Source organism: Ursus americanus, chromosome 17, assembly GCF_024610735.1.
Source record: "Ursus americanus isolate L20-20 chromosome 17, mUrsAme1.1.p, whole genome shotgun sequence".
NCBI lineage: Eukaryota > Metazoa > Chordata > Mammalia > Carnivora > Ursidae > Ursus > Ursus americanus.
This window is the reverse complement of record NC_142143.1, coordinates 20,438,607-20,459,347: the sequence shown is the minus strand read 5'-3', so window position 1 is coordinate 20,459,347 and position 20,741 is coordinate 20,438,607. Positions and strand designations below refer to the sequence as shown.

The window sequence follows — 20,741 nt, the reverse complement described above, 5'->3', positions numbered from 1 at the left end:
TTAAGACTTTTTTTTTTTTTTAAATAAGAGTTGAGTGCAGTTTGGCAATCCACTCCAGCTGGGGCTAGAACAATTGAACGCAAGCCTTGGGCAGAACAAAAGTTCTAAACAGCATCCCTTATGTGTTTTCCTAGTGCATAGCACTTTTGAGACAGTGTAGGTCATAAACCCTCTAAGCAGCTCGTACTTTATCCACCAAGGTTGAAAGAATGCCATGTTCCTATCAGGAAGACTTCATGTCTGAGTTAATAGACTGGACCAGCTACATGATTTGTGGGGCTCCATGGAAAATGAAAATAGGAGACCCTTTGTTAAAAAATTATTAGGAATTTTCAAAACAATGACAATAGAGCATTCAGCCAAACACAGGGCCTTCTAAGTGAGGGACCCCTTGTGACCACAAATGTTGCATGCTCATAAATAGCCCTGTTAATGGACTGCAAGGATCAGCAATGGATAGGCACAGCACGGACCCCTGGGGCCACAGATGTGGAAGGGACCTTGGCTGTCATCTGGGTGGACACCCTCATTTTGTAGGTGGGGAAACTGGGGCTTAGAGAGATTAGATGAGTTGCCCTCCAAAGACTGGTAGGGAGAAGCCGAGGCAGATCTATAACTATAGACATAATGTGCCTAAAATACGTGGAGAAGAGAGGTACCGATTTCTTGTCACACCCTCAAGTTTATAGTTTCACCTACTTAAAACCATGACTTATGTTATACTTTTTGAAAGTAGCTAATTTTGTGTACCTTTGAGAGTTCTGTCACATTTCCATCAATAGCATTTTCCTACCAGGGAATATAAATGGGATGTGTGTCCTTTCTATGTTCCCCTGGCTTCCTTCCCCTACCAAATTATGCCCTGAATCCAAGCCTCATCAGCCCGGGTTCTATGATCTTTTGACTAAGCAGTGCTTAGTCTAGATCTAACCAGTGCTGAGTTATATTGTGTTACATTGAAATCTAGGCCTCATCAACACACACATGTGTAAGTAAAACAAAAGCTCCATTAATTGGTACGTACCTTTCTACTTACAACAGAAATATTTGCCATGCTATTTTAAAACATACAGTATTTCATTGAAAACAAACAAATGCTAGTCATGACCCACTAACTTGATTTTATGAACCACTAATGAGCCATGTCACACAGTTCAAAAGACACTGCTTGAATACCCATGTTGCTTCAGTACTGGGTAGGGTAAGTGAGGACTAAAGGCATCTCATAGGACATTTCCTTTCTTTCCTCCCCTCCCTTTCTATTTTAGGGTCCCCCTTGTGGCCACTGCCCTGGGAAGCTGAATGTCCTGTCTCTGTTCCCTGACTATGGTGGTCACCCACACCTCCTGCCCCTCGGTTAGGTCACACCTTTGCTATTCCAACGTTCAAAGTTTACCTGTTCTGCTTCCCATTTGCTTCAGGATCTTTTATTGTCTTTGATCTATGATGAACTCATTCATCAGGGTGGGTGGGGAACTTTTCAATTAAAAAAGGGAGGAAATCTCAAGAAGATAAAGAAGCCAAAGCATTAATCAAAAGTATGAATTTCTACGAATAGTGATCTTTTTTTTGGCAGAGTGGCTTTTATGCTACACATCTACTAGTCTACTAGAGTTGATCACTAACAGCATGTGAATGACTTTCGTCACCTCTCTCCGATTCAGCAGTTAATTAAAATATCCCAGGACTGGTAAGCATTTCATAAATATTTCGATCTCACTTTGCCTGGCTTACTAGTGGAATAAAGTATAGGACGAACTATATTAGCTTTGGAGAAAACAAACCTAAGTTTAAAGCTTTGTTGCTTTGACAAGTCACTGATTTCTAGGTCTAGGTTTCCTCATTTGTACAATGGAGATAATACTTCCCAGCTTCTAACTTGTAAGGGCTAGATGGAAGAGGCCTTCATGACCTCAGTGGGGTGCTGAGTTGGCTTGCTCACAAGAGCCATTTGTTAAATATTCAGGAACTTCTGAGTGGGTTGGTAAACATAGCCACATTAAAAAATTAAAGTATATATACTCGCATTTTTAAAAAGATTTTATTTATTCATTTATTTGACACACACAGATAGAAAGAGAGAGAACACAAGCAGGCAGAGCGGCAGGCAGAGGGAGAGGGAGAAGCAGGCTCCCTGCTGAGCAGAGAGCCTAAAGCGAGACTCGATCCCAGGACCCTGGGATCATGACCTGAGCCGAAGGCAGACACTTCACTGCTGAGTCACCCAGGCGCCCCTAAATACATTTTTTAAAAAGATGTAATAAATATTCAAAATTCATCACCTCCTAGTTATCTTACTGTATTTTACAATTATCTATGCTCCTGTGGTTATTATTCATATCTGTTGTATCCGTAAGGTGGAAATACTAAGTAATGGTGTACCACCCTACGTCTCTTCCCTACCTTGTGTTAAGTAACATCTCGTTGATAGTTTGGCCATGATGAGAATATTTCCACTACAGAAATGAGCAAAAATCTATGAATCAGGATTTGATTTATTGCTTTGTCGATTGTCTAAGGCAGGCGGGGCTGGCAGACAGAATTTGGCCCATGGATATTCTGGTACAGCCTACAAACTAAGACGAGGTTTTACATTTTAACAGGATGTAAAATATGGCAGAGACCAGATGTGGCTGCAAAACCTACAGTATTTATTTTTTGGCCCTTGAGAGAAAAGTTTGCGATCTCTGGCCCAGGTGGTGGAGAAAATGTTAATCATAAAGATTAAACTTAGAAGCGTGTCCTGCTTGTAGCTGTGCATTGCCAGGAACACCTACACCAGTGTCTGAACAAAGAAGCTGCTCGTGTCACTGGTTAATACATGAATTTCCAACATATATGTTGGAACTGAAAGAGGGTGCGATTTAATGAATATAACTTGTGTGAGGGTAGCAGTTCAACAGTATATCACACATGCGACTTCATGACGACAAATGTATGGGGAAAAGTATTCGTGGATCAGAATGCAGTTCCATTGATCAAATCATGGTTGAAAATCGGCTAGCGATACAAGAGTTCAGCAAAGCTAAATGAAAGCATTCTGTGAGGGTCAATTGGCTATGTGGAATTTACAATGCACAAAAACTTTGTGTTTTGTTATTATTTGTGAAACATATTACACATCTCTAATATCTAAAAAGTCGAAACATGTGAACCTGCGTGTGTGTGTGTGTGTGTGTGTGTGTGTGTGTGTGTAAGCCCCTCTCTGAGAGCTGGTTGTTAAACCTTCCCCAGTACACCACTGTCCCTACTTCCCTACCCCTATTTCCTCACACCCCCTCCATGCTCTTAGTTGAAAAACACTGGCCTTCTTTACTTCCTGAGTTTCTCCAAACTACCTCCTGGCTCAGAGCCTTTGCTGTTGCCTTTTCCTTACTCTGAAATTTTCTCCTCCTCGATACCTTTCACTCCCAATACCTGAGATCCTTCAGATCTAGTCTAGTGAGGCAGATATGATAGTGTGAAGTGCCCAGGAAAAAACAGTAGTAGCTAAGGCTTAAATAGCATGTCTATGTATCGGATACTCTCTATGTACCAGCACTTTGCACATATTAATTGATTTAATCTTTAAAATAACCCTGTGAAATAGGTAGTAATTATATGTCCATTTTACAGATCAGGAGACGTAGAGATGTTAAGTAAAATCCTAAGGTCTAAGGTCATTCAGCTTATATGTGGCAGAGCTCAGATTTGAACCCAAGTGATAGGCTCCTGAGTCTGTGTCCTCACCCATCACCTTCCACTGCTCTTGCCAATGAAGAAGAATTGGTCTGGGAGTCATGCAGGAGTCCGTCAGGCATCCCAGAGCTGCAGAGCAGGGTGAGTGCCATCCCAGACTCTTCAAATAGGAGGGGAGAATTTACAAGCCTGGGTTCCCCCTCTTCCTTGTGATGAAGGTTATGTCTGGGGGTGTGCTTCAGTATATAGGGAGCCCATAGGCATAGGGAGTGTGAGTCTGTAGGACCTTCAGACTATTTAATAAGAGAAGTAAAATATAGCATTCATTAGAGATTTGAATGTAGACCTTCCACTAACTTCCCGATGGGGAATATTGGTGCATGCACATATACGGGCACACATGCACACACACACACACACACACACACACACACACACGTGCACATGCTACTCTGGAAAGTTGTTCTTTTCTCAGCTCACTCATTGATTTAGCTAACAAATAGTTATGCAATAGTTTTTTTATGAGAGGAACTATGCAAAGACCAGGGATGGACACAAAGGCAAGTTGCTACCATGCTTTTCCTCCAGAAATTTTGTTCTTATAAAAGAGGTAAGTAGGTAACTATAATATACAAGGTCAGAAGAATTAAGGGACAATAAGAGAACTACAAATAAAGGATGAGGAGGGTTGGTGGTCAGCATAGGGACAGATGAGTGATGGGGCTGGCTTCAGGAAGAGCTTGGCACTTGTGGTGGGCCTGGCAGACCTGAGGATATGAAAGGAAGGTGATCTAAGTAAAAGGAGGAACTTATACAAAGGCATGGAGCCAGGAGAGCTTGACATAGATCGGTAAGAGGTTAGGATCTCTGAAGAGACAAGATCTAAGAAAATGCTAGAAAGACAGGTTAGGGCTAGATGGTCAGAGGGTGGAAGGAGTTCTAAATGTCAGACCAAAGCATTTTAAATTTATTTTTCAGCAGTGGGAACCCACTGGGGGATTTTGATTAGGACAGCATCTAGCAAGGTGCTTGCTGGGTACATAGTATGCAGCTGACTATTCAATATTAGTTCAATTGATAAAGCAAAGAAATAATAATGGCTGAAATTTATTGGGTGCTTGCTGTAGGTCAGGCACTTTCCAAGCATTTTACACATTTTTAACTATGCATGTAATTCTCACCACAGCCCATGAGATACTCTATCTCCACCCTATGGAGGAGGAAACTAAGACTCAGAGAGGCTATGTGTCTCGCCCAGGGTTGTGCCAAACAAACAGGCATGTGACTGGAGCCCACACTTTATACTGCTATGCAACTTCAAAAACAGAGGGGAAAAAAAAGGAAAGAGAAAAGAGATATGGGGCCAATGCTGTTCTTCAGAAAGGAGGCTGTGGTAGGCCCAAATTCGCAGAGGAACAGGGTGAGTTGGAAATAAGAGACATTCCAAAGATAGAATCCACATGGATCTGTTATTACTTGTTATAGGAGGCCCAGGAGAGGGAAGGGTCAAGAAGGCTCGGTTGCTAACTTCAGTCTCTGGGAGGTGGTGGAGTTATTAAAAGAAATTGGGGGGAGGGGAGAGGACGGTTCATTTTCAGAGCATGCCTGTGGAAACCTGGGGACTCAGAACCCTACCAAGGAGGCTGAGGAGAAGTACTGTAAAAGGCGAGCTTCAGGGCTCCTCAGCCCGGTCCCATTCCCTACTCTGCGGCTCTGGGAGTTTGTCCTGGGAATCTCGAGGCCCTCCCGAGGTTCCTTTCTATGTTTATATCATTTATCGGGGAAAGGATTGTTAATGACTAATCTGCGTTCATGAGGCACGGAGCCAAGGAAGAGATGTTGCTTAGCTGGAAGGCCGCCTGTGATCATCCACAGCTTTTACTAGAACTCCCTCCTCTTCCTCCTCCACCCTCTCCTCCTCCTCCTCACACCACCGTCTCCTGGACTCACCCCAATGCAAACCCAGGTTCTGAGCATTTGTAGCAAAACTGCTGTGATTTGGAGAGGAAGACTGGACTCAGAATCCCCCCAGGGCCTTGACAGTTCATCTCCAACCTGAGACAGTCCAAGTGAGTACCTAATTCCTCTGGGACCGGGTGTCTATCTGAAGGCAGCAGAGGGGAAGTTGTCATTTAAAATTTCTCTTTAACATCAGGAAGTTTGGTCAATGAATGAATTCGAAGTTAGTAGAGTCTAATGTAAAAGCCTGAAAACAAGAATGGAAAGAAAAAGAAAGAAACTCTAAAAATAAACAAGAGGAAGCAGGAGTTCATGGGTCCAACAGTTGCTTACCTTTTTGACAATTTATTTAGGGATATCTTTTAAACATTGTGGTTACCCAAGAGAATCACCAGAGACAGTGAATTTCAGAAATGTCTCTGTTCTGATTCCATAGACAATTTGACCTGAACAGTGTGCTCTATTTTGGTGATTTATCAAGTCTTGCTATGAATTTGGGAATACTGCTAATCGCAAATGACTTGGGACCTAGGGACAGGACACCGTTTAAGCCATGCATAACTGAAATAAAAGTTTTTCCTAGAAGCAGGGTAGGTTTAAAAAGTTTTCTCTTTTGAGTTCGGTTGTAAATTTGGTTTCCACTTACCATTTTAATATCGGATGGAAATACTAAGAAAAGATGGGAAAATGTTAGGAAGAACTTTGATATTAAAATTGTCCAAGGTCTGAATCTACAGATAAGGCACCACCTTGTCTGCTTACTGCCGTAGTGAATTAGGCAACTAACTACAAGGTGAGCCTGGATTGTTTCTCCTAACCGAGCTTTTATTTAGAAGGGGGGAGGGGATACACATGACTCACTTTGGATTCTTTCTCAGGGAAACTCACCTGAGTTTTAAAGAAATCTAATGTTGCCAGGGGTGCTGCCTCAGATAGTGGGACATCAGCAGTATCGACAAGAGAAGGGGAGAAAGATACCGAGGGAGCCGTCGCTGGGTTTCTAGCTGTGATTTTATGAAATAATAAACACTTTGATCTTCGAGTCACCCCCTCCTCCAAATGATGGACCTGTGCCATTTGCACCGTGGACTTTCCTGTTTTGCTGAGAATGTTGCAATGTGGCTGATGTAACTTGGAGGTGCTGAGGAGTACCAGCCAGGGACGATACACTCTCAGCCCGAGACCCCTCCTCAGTGTCTGCGGCTGTGTGTTCCTCGGGCTCCTCTGCCCTCTCTCTGAGTCTGAGAGGGGAAGGAATGGACTCTGGTCTTCCCACACCTTCCACACCTCCCAAATCTGGCCAGATTGTGATGGAACACCCAACAGTTGTGAGGCCCTGAGTACTTTGTAAGGAAAGAAATGTGTGTGTCCATGAGTGTGTAATGGAGGTCGCTGAATCCGAGCGTCTGCTAACGTTCCACAGGCTTTACCTACACTGCCTGTTTCCTTTCACTATAAGCCTGCTTGGGAGTTCTTTTAATATTCATTCGACAGATGAGCAAACAGAGGCTCAAAGAGGACAACCTTTTTTTTTTTTTTTTTTTTTTGAGTAGACTCTACCCCCAACGTGGGGCTAGGACTTCACAACCCTGAGATCAAGAGTCAAGGTTCTACCTCCTGAGCCAGCCAGGCGCCCCTCAGAGAGGACAAATGACCTATCCACGGTCACACAGTCAGGAAGTAGCAGGTTCTGAACATGAGGGCAGGTCTCTCTGGCTCCAAAGTCCTTTCCTTGCTACCCCTGCATTGCTGGGAGCTGGGCAAACTTGCAGGCTGGGCTAATGCGAGAGCAGGGAGAGCAGCTTGCAAACATTTCAGCCAGCCGGCGTGATGTGTTAAGCCCTCGCCCAGTGGTGAAGAGTCCTATAGCCTCATAGGGCATTTTCTAGTGACTGAGCCATGAGCAGGGAAAGTGGAGACTTTCAACACTACTTGCTTTAACCTGGAGATTAGTCTGGGAGTGCGGGTGGGAGACTTCAGTTATGAACATTTTAATGAAAAACTCCATGAACCCACCGTGGGGCTATGATTAGGGATGTGCAGGAAGAGCTCAGCACTGCTGTGGTTCACAGAGTCTGCGGGTTATGAAAGTCAGGAGAATACACATTACCATGTGACTGATTTGAAAAGGCTCACGGTGTCCTTAGGTGGGTGGATGAAGGAAAGCATGGAGGTACGTGTTCTTTTCTTGATAGGGAGAATTTCCCCTTCGTTTGGCTAAAAGTCATTTTCCTCTTTCATCCTAGCAACAGAGTTCATGAAGGGGCTAAGAGAAATAAGAACAATTTTCTTCTTCCCAGGTATTTCTTATTGCAGTATTATTTACTGCCAGTGGAATTGTGGTTACAAGGTATCACTATACACGTGTCCTTAGTTACCCAGCTGCATGGGGAGGCAAAAGTTGTCCTTTTATAAAAATATCCATCCCCCTCTCTCTTCTCTCATCCCACTGTGCAATTCCCTAACCCCTGTGCCCTCTACAGGGAGTTATTTTCTCCCTCAGTTTGCCCCTTTCCAATTTTGGTAATAAAGCAGTGTCTGCTATTCTTCCTTTCTCTCCTTTCTGTAAGTTTGTGTCAATACAATGCTAATATAACACAACTTGATTGTGAAGTGAAATACTGCACAGAAAAAGGAATACATTTTTACTTTGTTAGATGTAAGTATTACAACAGAGTTCTGGTGACTAAAATTAGTATGCGTGAATATAATATAAAATTTTATTAATTTTTATTTTTTAAGATAAAATCCTAATAAAACTTTGAGATTTTACTTCCTCCTCTAAATCGAATCAATGCTGCAGTGAACATCCTGTGCACATGTGCCAAGGTTTATCCAGGGATGATATTTAAGAGTTAGAATTGCATTTTATTTTAATACACACTGCTCAAGGGCCCTCCAGAAGGCCGAAAAACTATGCCCCCACTAGCAGTATGTGAGAATAGATATTACCATGCAAAAAACTTTTGATAATCTGATAGGTGGAAATGGTATCTAGTTATCTTAATTTACATTTTTCTGATTACTAATTAGTTTCAAATGTTTTGTATGTTTATTGGCCACTTTTCTTTTCCTTTCGGTGAATTTTCCTCTTTATATCCTTTGCCAATTTCTTTCCTGGATTGTTTATCCTTTCTGTTTTTATTTATAGGAGTTATTTATGTATTGTTTGTACTAATTTTTGGCTACTATTTATGTTGTAAATATTTTCTCCCAGTTTGTTTCATATATTTAGCTCTGTTTATGGTGTCTTGATTTCTTTTTGATTTTGATATAGTCAAATTTATTCTTTTCCTATTTATTTCTTGTTCAAGAAATTCTTCTTAACCTCTTCATTCACAAAGGTCATGGATGTGTTTTCCTGTATTTTCTCCCAATAATTTTATAATTTTTAAAATTTTTAATCCACCTGACACTTATTTTCAAGAATGATGTAAGATAAACATCTTTAGTTTTTTTTCCTCCTCAAGGGAATAGTCAATTTTCTGGCCACTATTTCTTGAATAGGTCATCCTTCCCCCACTAGCTCCTGCTGAATCCACCAGGTACAGTGTAAAGAACAACATATGGCTTCTCAGAACACAGCACACTATTTCCCTTCCTATAGCCATCCCCATGCATGCTCTCTGCCTAGTCTAATGCCTACTCAAGGTCAAATTCAAGAGGCAGCCCTCCACTCTCAGGTAGATTTCCTAGTCACATGTATGCTTGACACCCACCAATGACGTCCATTTAGAGTAGAACCAAAACTCTTTCCCACAGTCAACGAGGCCATCTGAAAGCTGTCTTCTCTCAGGCCTCATCTCCTGTACCGTCCCTTTGCTCCCTCATCTCCAGCCTCATTGCGCTTTTGCTGTTCCTCCTGTATTCCAAGCTCAGGCTCTTAGCACTTGCTGACCACTCAGCCTTTGGTCTTATTTCCCTCTTGCATGGCTTACTCCTTATCCTCCACTTCTCAGCTCAAACGTCCACTCTTCAGAGAGCTCTTCCTGGTTCACTCCGTCCCAAATAGTGTCCAATGGCATCACTCTATCCCTTGCCCCCTTTATTTTCTTATTATCACCAGTGGAAATCTCACTTTTTGTTTATTTGCAAATTATCCATGTCTTGCCCTAGAATGTAAATCTCTGAAGACAGAGGTGATTTTTTTTTCTGTCTCATCTCTCACTCTATTTCCAAGATCTAGATCAAAGCCTGATACATAGTGGGGAATTAATGAATGTTGAATGAATGAATGTCCTTGGTTATGCTCCTAAAGGGACTTGTGCTTACCTCTGTCTTCACAACCCCCAGACTACTTTAATTGGGTTTTTCTTTCTTTTTTTTTTTTAAAGATTTTATTTATTTATTCGACAGAGATAGAGACAGCCAGCGAGAGAGGGAACACAAGCAGGGGGAGTGGGAGAGGAAGAAGCAGGCTCATAGCGGAAGAGCCTGATGTGGGGCTCGATCCCATAACGCCGGGATCACGCCCTGAGCCGAAGGCAGACACTTAACCGCTGTGCCACCCAGGCGCCCCTTTAATTGGGTTTTTCTTGCCAGATGTTTCCACTAAGCTTCTTGAAGGATCGTGGTTTTTTGGTCTTTGTATGTCTGGTGCCTGACACGGAGTCAATAAATGTATATTGGCTGAATAAATAAGTGAATAAATGAATTCACTTGGCATGACATTGGAAAGTAACATTGAGATGCCATTTTTAAAGAGTAAAACATATTACTTTAAAGAAAATACTTTCTTTAGATTCCAGTGAGACAATAGCCAACATGCTATATTGTTCATTTGGGGGATTATAATCAACTATCTAATACTATTAGATACCCCAAAACTTAATGGCTTAAAAAGATAATGATGTATCATTTCTTATAATTCTGTGGGTTGGTTAGGTGGTTCTGCTGGTTTTTCCTGGGCTCAATCACACAACTGATTTCACCTGGAGGATCAACTAGATCTTACTCCAACGACTGGGTCCTTGATGTTGCTGTTGATTGGAATGCTTGGAATGGCTAAGTCTCTTTTGCCTGGAGTATTTCATTCCTGGTCTCTTTATGGCATGATGGTCTCAGGACATCAATCCAAGAGGGTGAAAACAGAAGCCACAGGTTTCTGGAGGCTTAGCCTCAGAAGTAGAACAACTCTGTTGGTCAAAGCAAGTCATAATAATAACTCATTAAAGGGGTGGGGAAAGAGACTTCCCTGCATAATGGGAAAAATTGCAAAGTCAGCTTTTGGTTCAAGATGGCATTGGTCTCATTAGAACAATTTGTGTAACTCTTTCTGGATTTATTATGAACCTTTTTAGGACTCCCTCTGTACCTGAAAACTTATATCCATAATATTTTGAGACAGACTCCTTTTTACTTTGGACATGTCAAGTTATTGTGGAATAATGCTGTGGGATAATGCCCCTGACATTCTTAGAAGCCCTTTTACCTGGATGCATATGTCTACTAGGCACCTCCTTAAGTCTTTTGAGCTCTTAGCAAAGGACCTTATAGCCACACTCATGATGTGATATTTACCCTGGGGCTATTTCTTACTTGAGAATCTTCTGCCAGATGGAGAGACCAAAAATGCAAAACAGTACTACTTTTCAACTTAGCATGTCTTGAACCCTTCATATTTACTTTAAATTCTGTTTGCAAAATGAACTGTGTCTTCCTTAATTCATTTATTTCTTTATGGAGCTTATCACGTGCAGCTAAATACACCAAGTGACACACTCATTATGCTCCTTGGAAATCTCCTTAATCAGGTCACAAATTCACTAGGAAACTCTCCGTCTTCTGAATTACCACAGGTGATAGTGTTACCAATTGTTTCATGATTACAAAATATGACCCATCCCCTTTCCAGCTTCCTATAGTAATTTCTTCACTGTTTTTCCAATTTCCAGAGTAGTCTCCTTACTGCTCTTTCAGGCTCTGCCCAATTCCCAATCCCCAAACCATTTGGCCATATTTTAGCTTTTTTTTTTTTTTTTTTTTTTTTACATCCTCCCTCTTCCAGGTACTGCTTTCTTTCTTTCTTTTTTTTTTTTTAAAGATTTTATTTATTTATTTGACAGAGATAGAGACAGCCAGCGAGAGAGGGAACACAAGCAGGGGGAGTGGGAGAGGAAGAAGCAGGCTCATAGCAGAGGAGCCTGATGTGGGGCTCGATCCCGGAACGCCGGGATCACGCCCTGAGCCGAAGGCAGACGCTTAACCGCTGTGCCACCCAGGCGCCCCCCAGGTACTGCTTTCTATATCTGTTATTTTTTACTTTGTAATAACTACCCCAAAGCATAATAACTTAAAAGAATAATTACTCATAATTAGTTCTCATAATTACTCGTAATTAATCCTCATATTTCTATGAGTCAGCTGAGTAGTCCCTCTACTAGTTTTGCATGGACTCATTCATGTGGCTTATTCAGATAGAATATCAACTAGAATGGAAGGTCCAAGATGGCCTTACTAATAGGTCTGAAGTCTTGGTGTGTGTCAGTATCAGGGCAAAGCTCCAAGGCCTCTTGTGGCCTAACTCACATGTCTCATAGCATTGCATCTACCATTCTACTTGTCAAGGAAGTTACCAGACCAGCTCAAATTCAAGGGCTGGGGAATAGACTTCATCTATTGATGGGTAGGGACAAACTCACATTGCAAAAGGGTGTGTAGAAAGGAAGAATGTGTGCCTGGAAGTCTGGTAGGCACTGGAGATCCAGTGTGAGTTCTTCTGGAGCGATGGTCCAGTGGGGGAGATAGACAACCAATCACCACAAAAACAAAGATAGAATTAAAACTGTGATAAGAAGAGGTGCCCATTGGTATGAAAACCTCCTGGAGGTTAGTCCTAGTCAAGGTGGTTGAGAAGCTGGGGTGGGACTTGAGCAAGACAAGCAAGAGACCAAGTACAGAATAGAAGGATTACTCACTGTTAGGTCCATGGCCCGAGGGGCCTCAACTTTTATATCCAGTTGGAAATAAAGCTCAGCCACTCTGTAGGCCCCATTGTGTAACCTCCCACGCACAGAAACTCAAAGATTTGTAGAGGTCTGGTTGGCTTAAGTATTTTTGGTTCACAATGCCTGAAGATAATAGACTTTTAAATGGAGACTTGAGAAACACGAAAGAAGAAACAAAATAATATAATAGGCAAACCCTGTACAGGCTTAATTAATTTGTGCATAGGAACACATTGACTGCCTTAGGCAGAAGTGACCTTGCAGAACTGCCAATTCACCCTCACTAGGGATTGGTGAGTGGTTGGTGAGAGTCTCTGTGGGAGAGCTGCATTAGTGAGCATGAATTCAGAGTTAGATGTGGGTTTACATCCCTGTGCTGCTTCTCACCAGCAGTGGGACCTTGAGAAGTTTGCTGAATCACTTTGAACCTCAGTTTTCTTATCTATAAAGTGTGTATGTTAATACCTACTTGGCTTATTACAGATTAAATGAGATAATGTAGCCTGGATGCTGTCACATAGTAAGGACTCATAAAATGGTAGATCTTATTTTAATCTATCTCCCCCAAAATATGTACTAGTTACTGTGATAGTAATAAATAATATCTGATTACTATAGGACACCGCTCTCAGAGTAATGTGGTCACAGTGACCATACTGGCTTGTGGTCACCTTGGCTGACCTGTGGTTGGTACTGGCCAAACATTGTCTTATACATCTCTCTGGACTTTGGGAAGGATTTAAGTACCTTAAATTTGTATTTTTTTAAAAGATTTTATTTATTTATTCATTCGACAGAGATAGAGACAGCCAGCGAGAGAGGGAACACAAGCAGGGGGAGTGGGAGAGGAAGAAGCAGGCTCATAGCGGAAGAGCCTGATGTGGGGCTTGATCCTATAACGCCGGGATCACGCCCTGAGCCGAAGGCAGACGCTTAACCGCTGTGCCACCCAGGCGCCCCTAAATTTGTATTTTTGCCCTGAAAAGAATTACTTCAGTTTGAGTGCTTCTGGGAAGACCAATTTTTTTTTTTTTAAGAGTTACTTTCTCTTTTCACTTAAGAACATTCTTCCAGACTTTGGGCTGAAACAAGAGCTTCCCCCGGGCGTGAAATGACAGCTAGAAAAAGTCTACTTGTTTCCTGCTCTTTAAGAATCATTTACATATTTAACTTTGTCATCAACAACTGGGTTCATCTGAGAAAACTGTGACCAAGGATGGTGTCCTTGGGTGTGAAGAGTTTATAGAGAACCAGCACATATAACTGGTTTTTATCTTCATCTTCTGAGAACTGAGATGTTTTCTAAATCAGAGTCAAAGCTGTTTAACTGGAACAGGGTCTTTCCAAGGTCTCTATTTGCAAATAGTTTATGTTACATCAGAGAAGCTCCACACACCATGAACTTCCAGTGACACATAGTATCTAAACAAGTAAAATTGATAATCAGAAAGTGGGAGTCTAAGTTACCAGTCATTATGTGTCTTATCACATTAAAAACAAACAGTGTGTACCATTTCTGAACTATTCCTGGGTCCTTAAGTTAAGATTTAGCTTACAGCATCATACAAATAAACATAAAGTAAAATAAACATTTTGTTCCTGCTTCCACCAATACCCCGGGCTTAAACCTATGAATCACCAGGCTTCTTTCTTTCTGCCCTCCTTCTTTATGCCTACTGTATTCAAGGCTCCTCTTTTCCATCTCTTCAGATACCACCATGCAAATCATGAGATCCCCTCACTTCAGCCACGAATTTCCGCCTTTCACTGCTTACCCTCCCCGTTCCATCTTCTCACTAGAGTACTCTAGAACATAGATCTCATTGTGCCACTAAACATTTCTAGTAGTGCCTCATTGACCACTGTTAGAGTCCCCAAACATTTTATGAAAAGGAATACTTCCAGGGTGCCTGGGTGGCTCAGTCAGTTAAGTGTCTGCCTTCAGCTCAGGTCATGATCCCAGATCGAGCCTTGTGTAGGTCTCCCTGCTCAGTGGGGAGCTTCCTTCTCCTTCTCTCTCTGCACCTCCCTCCACCCTGCTTGTGCTCTCTCCGTCTCTCTGTCAAATAAATAATAAATAAATAAATAAATAAATAAATAAATAAATAAATAAATAAATAAAATCTTCATTTTATTATTAAGAGCCTTAAGAATGTGTAAGAAGGACAGAATCCTGTATGAACTTGTACAACTTTACAGATGAGGAAGACTTTTACATGTATAATTTCATTCAATCTTCTTCATCATGAAATATTTCCCACATGCAAAAAAAATTGAGTAGTATCATCAACCTCCTTGTATTTACCCTTCAGCTTAAGAAGGAGAGCATAACAGATGCTATGGAAATTCCCTATATACCCACCCAGTCCTTCTGCAGCACTATTCAGATTGTGGGTTCAACACTTCCATATATGTCTCTATAGGTTAGAGCAGGGGTCATAAGCGTTTTCTATAAAGGCCAGTTAGTGAATATTTTAGGCTTTGCAGACCGTGTGGACTGTGTCGAAACTACTTAACTCTGCTATTGTTGGGTGAAGACAGCCATAGATATCTAAGCAAAAGGGTGAAATTAGCCTTTGGCAGGCTGGATTTGGCTCATGAATCAGAGTTTACTGACCCGTGTATTACAGTATCAATGGTAATATGTAGTGTTGTTTGTATATCTTTAAAGTTACATTTTATCAATCTGCTTGTATTTTTCTGCAACCTGATTCTTTTACTCAATGTGATGTTTTTAATTTTATCCATATGAATACATATAGTCCTATTTCATTCACTTAGCGCTGCATAACACTTATGAATATACTTAGAACATTACGCATATACTATTTCTTTATTGTATCCATTGTCTTGTTGATGGGCATTTATACTGTTTCCAATTTTTTACTATTGGTAACAATGCAGTGAGCATTTTTGTCCATGTCACCTGTTCAAATGTGTAAAAACTTATATAGTATGGGGACGGGAGTGTTAAGTGAATAGTCCTAGGTCATCCATGAAGCTATGAAAGGTCAGCACAGTTCTCTATCTTAATCTCACGTCTCATCCTCCATGACATTTCTACTAGACCACAGCTGTTGTTTCTGTGTACGTGTAGCACTGCCAGGTGTAATAAGGGGATTCAGAAGAAACATATGATACTTAATGATAAATAATTATGATTCCTGTCTTCTTCAAATTTATAATCTGGTGCTATAGTGGGGAAGATGACAGATGTAGTGAAATCATTAATTACCACCAGAGGAGGAGAAAGATAAATGATGGAGGAGCATCATGAAGAAGTTGGGGCAGACGTGGAAAAAAATCTACAGAACTAAGAGCTCTAAGAGGACATTTGAGTAAATGGAGACATACCTTGCCCACGAAAGGCAAAATCACATATTATAAAGATGTAAATCTTCCTACCTAAATATTTAGGTTTGGAACCATCTCAAACTCCTAAAGAAATTTTTTTAAGAACCCCCCCTTTTTTTTAAAGAATGTGACACAAGATGTGATGATTTATTACAGAGAATAAAAAGATGAGACTATCTTAGGAAATACTGAAGAAGAATGAATGATAATAGGGAAGGGTGATATTGGTACAAGATAGAGCTGTATGATCAGTGGGAAACTAAATTCAGTGTCAATAAAAGGAGCATAAATCAATGGGAAAAAGTATTCCACAAGCAATTCTGACAAAACTCACCTTGTACCATAAACTAAAAATAAAAAAAGAATAAAAATGAGCTTCAAAAAAATTGAATATATTTAACTAACTACAATGAAAAAATTTTCGGGTAAAGATAATTAAAAGACAAATAAAAATGTTTGTAGTAAATATTCCAGAATGCTAATACATTCAATATATGAAGAACTCTTCTAAGTCAATAGAAAAGATGAACACTTCTGTAGGAAAAAAAGGACATAAACAGAAAATGGGAAGAAACTATCACTTATAGGCAATAAAGATGTAAAAAATTTTTTCGACTTTACTAGCAATCAAAGAAATGCAATTTAATACAGTAAGATAGGATTTGTCACCTACGAAATTAGAGAAGATTATTGAAAGTAATGCTAAAGAAAGTGTGGTAAGAAAGGCACCCTTATCCCATGCTGGTGGGAGTGTAAATTGAAAAAAAAAAATTATAGAATGCAATTTGGCATTCTTTAATGCTTTTTTGCATTGTCTGAATTTTCTGCAATTTTCTTTATTTTAAAGCTAGTTTCATTTAAAAATTTAACAACTTTTCAGGAAAACAGGGCATGAGCTGGGGAAGTCTGTGTGCAAATTCGATATTTTTCTTCCTTTGTTCTGATTCTAAACTTTGTGTATTAACACACACATGAATTCATCTGAATAGAAATGATGGCTTTCTGTGATCTGGGCTTCGATGACTAACTCTGGAGAATTTTTAGGCTCTCTGGCTGCAGTGTCTCAATGTTCAGTATTTAAACAGAACCTCTTGACTGTATTTCTAAGGAGATGTTCTTCTTCTGGGGCATGTAGTTAGTCAACGCTGGCTATGGCTGGTGCCTGACAGTGGTGACTTCCTTTCTCATCTGCATGCTCTCTCATCCACAACGGACTGCTCTCTCTGCCTGTGCTCTTTGACACCAAGGAGAATGATCCATGCTATTCACAGAGAAAGCCTAAGGGGCAATGTGTAGTTTCAATGAAATGGATACTGATAATAATTATTAATACACTCAAGCCAGAATATTTTCTTATTTAAACATTAAAAATCTTAATAGACTTTTTTTAAAATCCAAATTTATGTGTATGTTTTTGTTGTAGAAAAGTAGGATATGATGATCAAAAATTGACATTCAAGGAATAAAATGTGCTATATTAAACTTCTGCAGTGAAGTGGAATGAAATGTGAACTCACAGAGGAATAGGAATGATAAAAATTTTTTCCAGATGTTAAAGAACATTTTTTTGGCATTTCTTTGAAGGATGAGGGAGGCTATTAACTTGCTGTGGTATTTAAGAGTACATTGGACAGTAATTGAATAGATTTAAGAGTAATGTAACAGCATGTAAAATGTCAGTTTTTATAATATGTCAGAAGTTAATTTTTTTGCAACTTTTAAAAATGAAAATCTATAGATATAAACCCAAAAATGTATTGATGGAGTACATTGGTTTTCAAAGTTTTTGTAGGGAGTAAATGAACAAAACTATTCACAGGCCACTAGTGTAGAGAATACCCATTGCTTATTCTCAACCTATAAAATGACTCCTTATATGGAAGGGAAGATTTGAGGGGGGAAAAAGCCTCCAGAACTAACATATGGGGTCTCCTGGGAGTTAGTCTTCCCTTGCAGTTCTTCCCCCAACAAAGGGGTGAAGAATATTAGAGAAAGGAGGACATAGAAGTAACCCTGATTAAAGAAATAATATATATGGAAACACTTGTCAAATACTTGGGACAAGGTAGGTGCTCATTAAATGACAAGCCAAGTAAGGCTTAAGTCATCAGTCCTATTAAGGAGCTGCTAATAGACCCTACTATTTTGAGATGTATATTAATAGGTTTATACTCCCAAGCAATCATTACATTTATTCATAGTTTGCCTATAATATTACTTAGTTAACAATAGGGAGCTTGATGAACATGACTAAAGATTAAAAAGATAAATATGAGAAAAAGTCAGCGCAGAAGAAAACCCAAAGGAAGAGTCAAAGAACCAAAATCTCCTATTTTTTTAAAAGACCAGAGGATATGGGTCTTACATTACAGAATATACAATTGGATTGAATATTAGGAAAAATTCTTGAATGTACATTGTGGGTTCCTGGAAATTATTATTATGGGAAACTGTGGAACTTCCTATTCCAGAGGGGGAACTCTACTTAGAGTAATAGCTGTCTGAATTTTGGGGAGGCTTTTCAACCCATTTATTATACAATATGCAGACATGTATACACAATTATTATACATAATTAACTGATATATTAATATATACACAGTGAATATATGCCTATATAATTCATGTACGCATATTGAACGTTGAATTTCCCTCGTCTGCAACCAGCTTGTGGGTAGGAATGAGGTCTCATTGACAGGAGCAACTCAACTTTCACTGGTTTATTCCTCAGGACCTTTAGCTTTCTGTCAAAGTCCAAGCATTTCAGAAGTGCTTAGAGTATCCTCATGTTTGTTCATGATCAGGTTTGTTCTGGCTGCTGCTTCCATTATTTCTCGTGTCCATGAGTGAGAACAGTGCCCGACCAGTGGTCATGATTCCTCTGCTTCTCCATGCGTTATGGTGATACCTAGCGTGCTGCTACTATTACACAATTGCCCCAGAAAGGCCCTGGTCCTCTTGGGGTCAAAGTTCCACTGTGATATGTGACAGAGTTGTGTGAGAGCGAGGGTGGCGCTGAAATGAGTACTCTCTCCTACTTGTTGGAAGTATTCTGTTGGAAGTATCTACCTCTACTTTATACATCAATGCTTCTAGATTTCATTTTTATTTATCACCTTCCCTCTCACCTTACGGTGGTAGGAGGGCCTTTCGAATCCAGTAGGTATGAGCCAAACGCTGTACTACAGTGAGAATTACACATTTCTCAAATGACTATGGTTTGCTTTAGGGTGAAGGTCATGGTTCTTGGCTCCACCTGATGCTATAACGAATGGGTTTACTCCCAACAGGCCCCTTGGCTTCCCAGAGAATAGATTCCGGTAGGGGCATGCCATTGGTTCACTAGATGGACCCAAATTTGTCTGCATTCCCACAGTGGGCATGGTTTGTATCCGGTAGCAGGAGTTTCTCTCTCTTTCTTGCTTCTTCAACCACTCCCTCTCTGGTGTCGTCTCATCGATTCAGATGTGCCCTGGTCTTGACCATCTTTAGAAATTGCCCTTCAAACCACATCCCTCATCAGCTATTTCCCTATCTTGACTCCTTTTCACACCCAGACCTCTCTGTTAGAGCACCCTAATCTTAAGTTTCATATGTAATGACAGTCTGTAATCATCTGTGCATACATGTGATTATTTTTTAGTGCTCTCTTCTTTATTAAGATTGATGTCATCGGTCATGGACATTTCTTTTTCCTTTTACTGTTTTATCTCCAAAGATCCAGTCCAGAGCTTAGTACAGAATAAGTTCTCAGTAAATGTTTTTTGAAAGTGTGAATAAAGGAATGAATGCAACAGCATAGTTTGATAAACTACCTTGCCAGTAGCCCAGTGTGTCCGAAACTCACTTCTGCTTGAACTGGAACATTCCGCTGAGTGAAAGAGAAAGAAATAAAGACATAAATAGTAGGGACAGTCTAATGAAATAAATATTTGTCCAACAGAAGCCCTATATTCTCTTCCTGAATAGCAAATATAAATAGTTATTTGTAAACAAAATGATTTCTTGGTAGAGACAGGATAAAAAGGTTTGAAAATCATTCTCAGAAAACAACCTTGGAAAAGAGATTCTGATAACACAACTTTTCATTACTTGACCTTTCAAATTACCTCTTCAGGAAAGTAGGAGACATATTGGAAGGCAGGAGGAAAAGAAGACCTAAAAATTTAACTAAAAGTGGACATTGCTTCTTTGGGCTCTTGGATTCATTCTGGACATTTCCTCAGGATGAAACTTCAGACACTTTGGTGAGATTTACCATTATTTTTCTTTTTACTGTAACTTTTTTTTTTAGCCCACATAAATATAAGACCATGGTATACCCTGAGAGTGAAAATGCAAGCCCCTGAAATTTTCTCTAAAAAGCAAAAATTAAGATCTTGAGACAACACTTTCTGAATTTTTGATTTGCTGACATAGTGCCTGTTCAAGAAGATTCCAGCAGGAAGTGGTCTTAAATCACTTTTATGTCTTTGTAAATACCTGCTCAACTTTGGAATAAGTTTTAAGATAATAAGTTATTGATTTATCCCATATTTAGTCAATACCTTCCTATTTCTTTCTGGCTTTTTTTCTACTTGTAAAAGAAATAAAGACATAACCAAAATTTCATCAAATCTTGCCCAAATTTCTCAAGTGCTGAAATGTAAGTAAAAACATATGGTGTTTCCCCAGATACATTAGAGAAGGCACATATCCTGGACATTTGTGAGTCCAAGTGAGGTGTAAAAATGATAAATATTGAAAACAGATCTGTACAGAAAGGCTATGGCAAAATGTCTACAAAGGGATCTATTTGCTATT

The 20,741-nt window shown here is 40.0% G+C and overlaps 1 protein-coding gene across 4 annotated transcripts in view; it reads left to right on the top strand.

The window, feature by feature from the left end:
* The first annotated feature begins 5,491 nt into the window (after window positions 1–5,491).
* Window positions 5,492–20,741, top strand: part of NR1H4 (nuclear receptor subfamily 1 group H member 4) — a 64,482-nt gene continuing 49,232 nt past the window's right edge. For 2 of the 4 annotated variants that reach the window (XM_087868830.1, XM_087868829.1), the window contains exons 1-2: window positions 5,492–5,747; window positions 20,056–20,185. Coding sequence is in view for 2 of the 4 variants with exons in the window: in XM_087868827.1 (XP_087724953.1) it covers window positions 11,784–11,869; window positions 20,056–20,185 (216 nt within the window). In the remaining 2 variants the exon portion in view is untranslated. Of the gene's footprint in view, window positions 5,748–11,708; window positions 11,870–20,055; window positions 20,186–20,741 lie in introns of those variants that run through there. The other 2 variants (XM_087868827.1, XM_087868828.1) reach the window with 2 other exon arrangements.